The sequence below is a fragment of the Danio aesculapii genome, unplaced genomic scaffold (genome assembly GCF_903798145.1).
Source record: "Danio aesculapii unplaced genomic scaffold, fDanAes4.1, whole genome shotgun sequence".
NCBI classification, from domain to species: Eukaryota; Metazoa; Chordata; class Actinopteri; order Cypriniformes; family Danionidae; genus Danio; species Danio aesculapii.
Genome location: NW_026613818.1, coordinates 1 through 2,500, shown reverse-complemented (window position 1 = coordinate 2,500; position 2,500 = coordinate 1). Strand labels below are relative to the sequence as shown.

Sequence of the window (2,500 nt, the reverse complement as noted above, 5' to 3'; positions counted from 1 at the left end):
TATATATATATTATACAAAATACATACATATATATACACATACATATATATATATATATATATACACAAAATATTATTTAGGTTTCACTAAATGCCATTTCGCTGGCTGTAAATGAAGTGAATCCATTACAAAAACTGAGCATCTAAATGAAAAATCGATTTTCGAACTATATGCAATAGGGGGCGCTGTGGAGCGAATGAAACAGACGTGCATCGAAATCTGGATTTAATTATGATCTGTAAAAACTTTGTCAAGAAAAACAATAAGGAATTAAAAACGTCAATATTAATCTGTCAAATTAAGAAAACAGCGTATACATTTACTTTTCTGTTCATTGACCTCAACGTTCGAGTCAACGTTCGTTCACCTGTTCTGGTTGCTATACCTGCTTTTTAGTGACACGATATAAGCACAATAGGTGGATATGTACGTTACATATAAAAATTGAGGCAACTTCTTAGTTTACATTTTTTATTTTTAATTTGCTCTGCAAAATAATTCAGTATTTTTTTAATGTACATTGTTTAAAACGTTCAAATCTCACAAGATATAATGCATCAGCTAGTTGCTAATTTAGCTTTCGACATTAACATTTGTAAATATTGTCTAAAATACCATTTAATTAAAAAAATTATTTAAATAAACGTCATTTTGGAAACACTCAAGTTTACGTGCCCATGTACAATACCTAAACCCAATTACTACATTAATAATTATTAAAGTGTGAACCGGAAGTTGCTGAGAGTTTTATTTCAGTATGTTGATGTACTTCCAACTGAAACAGAATACTGAGTAGGGGGGCGGGGCTTTCTTTTTGCGCATCTTTCCCTGAAGCGTGAACTATGGAAACCCTAAGGTTGACGTCAACAGAAGGGTCCCACTCCAAACAGCAAATGGTCAGACTTTGACTGAAGATTACCAAAACACATTCAAAACAATGCACGGATTAATTACTCACCTTAAGAACAACATTGTAAGCTAGGAAAATAAACCTTGTACATTTTGATTTCACACGAAATTTAATGAGGTGCAAATAAAGTTTACTGAGCTAGCTTTTTAGTTTCACTTTCACTTTAAGCATCATTGTAATGGTTTGTTAATAGTGAGAATTGTACCTTAAAAATAAAGTGTGATGATGAGCTGTACCTGCGTGAGATAGAAGTACTGCTGGAAGGCCAGAATCACGTCTCCGTTAATGTGAAGCTCCTGCTGGGAGTAAACGTCTTCTGGACAAACATCGACACCCGTCACTGCGCTCTCCCATGCAAACTTCAAACCCTGACGTGATCACATAAAAGTGTTTAATATAAGAGCATAAATTACTGCACATCCAGTTAACCAGTGTACCTTGCAGCCCATCTGCTGAGCGTTTGCTTGAGCTCCTCCTAGTGTTTCTACACGGTACTGCAGGACAGCCCGGGCCAAAGCAGGATAAAAGAGGGCAACACTGGGGTACATCCATGTGTCCTGCAGGGGGAGCCGGAGAGACAGACACTAATGATGGAGAGGCTACGAAACTTTATGAATCTTTTGTTTGGAGTCAGTGACTCAGAGCACGTATCAATTGGCAAGGTCATGTGATTTCAGCAAATGGAGATTCGTTACGTCACTCTTTCGAAACATTTCAAACATTAAATTTTTCCACCACATTCATGTGGGTTCACTCAGATCGCCCCCCAGTGGTGAATCATTGAACCGGTTTCATAGTTTTTACCTGTTCTCAGATCAATTTTATAAATTTGTAGTAGGGCTACATGATACTGGAAAAATATGCGATGTTGTTATTGAGCATTATGATAATAATATTTCTTACGATATAATGTTTTCCTTGAAAAATGCTCTTTTTATTAGCTGTTTTAAAGTCATTTTTTTATTTAACGATATTAAATTAAACAGCTCAAAATATTTTTCAGATATAATTAAAAGTGGAGGCGGGATACAGACAACAAATTTGACTAATTAGATGGGGCTGATGTAGATAAACAACCTATGCATAAAATAAATGTAATTTATCGCACATGTCTGTGATACGTATTGTACTCAATACTATTATCACGTTAACAATAATTCGCGTTAATATCGCGCTAATAATGTTTTAATGACACTTTTGTAAAATTAAAAGGAATAAAATAGCCAATTCCTGTCCTGTTTAGTGAAGCGCACAATAGAACAAACTAAATACAAGCTTTGAAATAGCTTTATAAAATAACACGTTGTGCAGACACTTCATATTTAATTATATTAGATATGCTAAGTGAATTTATTAGGCTATACTTTCAATTTAACATTTGCCGTGTTTCTAAAAGCCATTTTAATGTGTGTTTTTGTTACATTTACTCAGTTTCGACCAGCAGGGGTTATTAGCATCTGGTGTTTCAAATGCTTAACACATATGTAATTAAACACCAACATTTCCATTTATATGACTTTCATATTTGGTATATCAATAAAATTAATATTTTTTAAAAATAACTAATCTATAATTGGGCGTCACGGTGG

The 2,500-nt window shown here is 34.1% G+C and overlaps 1 protein-coding gene across 1 annotated transcript in view; it reads right to left on the bottom strand.

The window, feature by feature from the left end:
- pgghg (protein-glucosylgalactosylhydroxylysine glucosidase) overlaps positions 1-1,468 on the bottom strand; it is a gene marked incomplete at its 5' end in the record, with an annotated part of 12,765 nt that extends 11,297 nt beyond the window's left edge. Inside the window, 2 exons of the mRNA XM_056452716.1 lie at positions 1,148-1,279; positions 1,349-1,468. Of these exons, the coding sequence (XP_056308691.1) occupies positions 1,148-1,279; positions 1,349-1,468 (252 nt within the window). The remainder of the gene's footprint in view (positions 1-1,147; positions 1,280-1,348) is intronic.
- Positions 1,469-2,500: the final 1,032 nt, after the last annotated feature.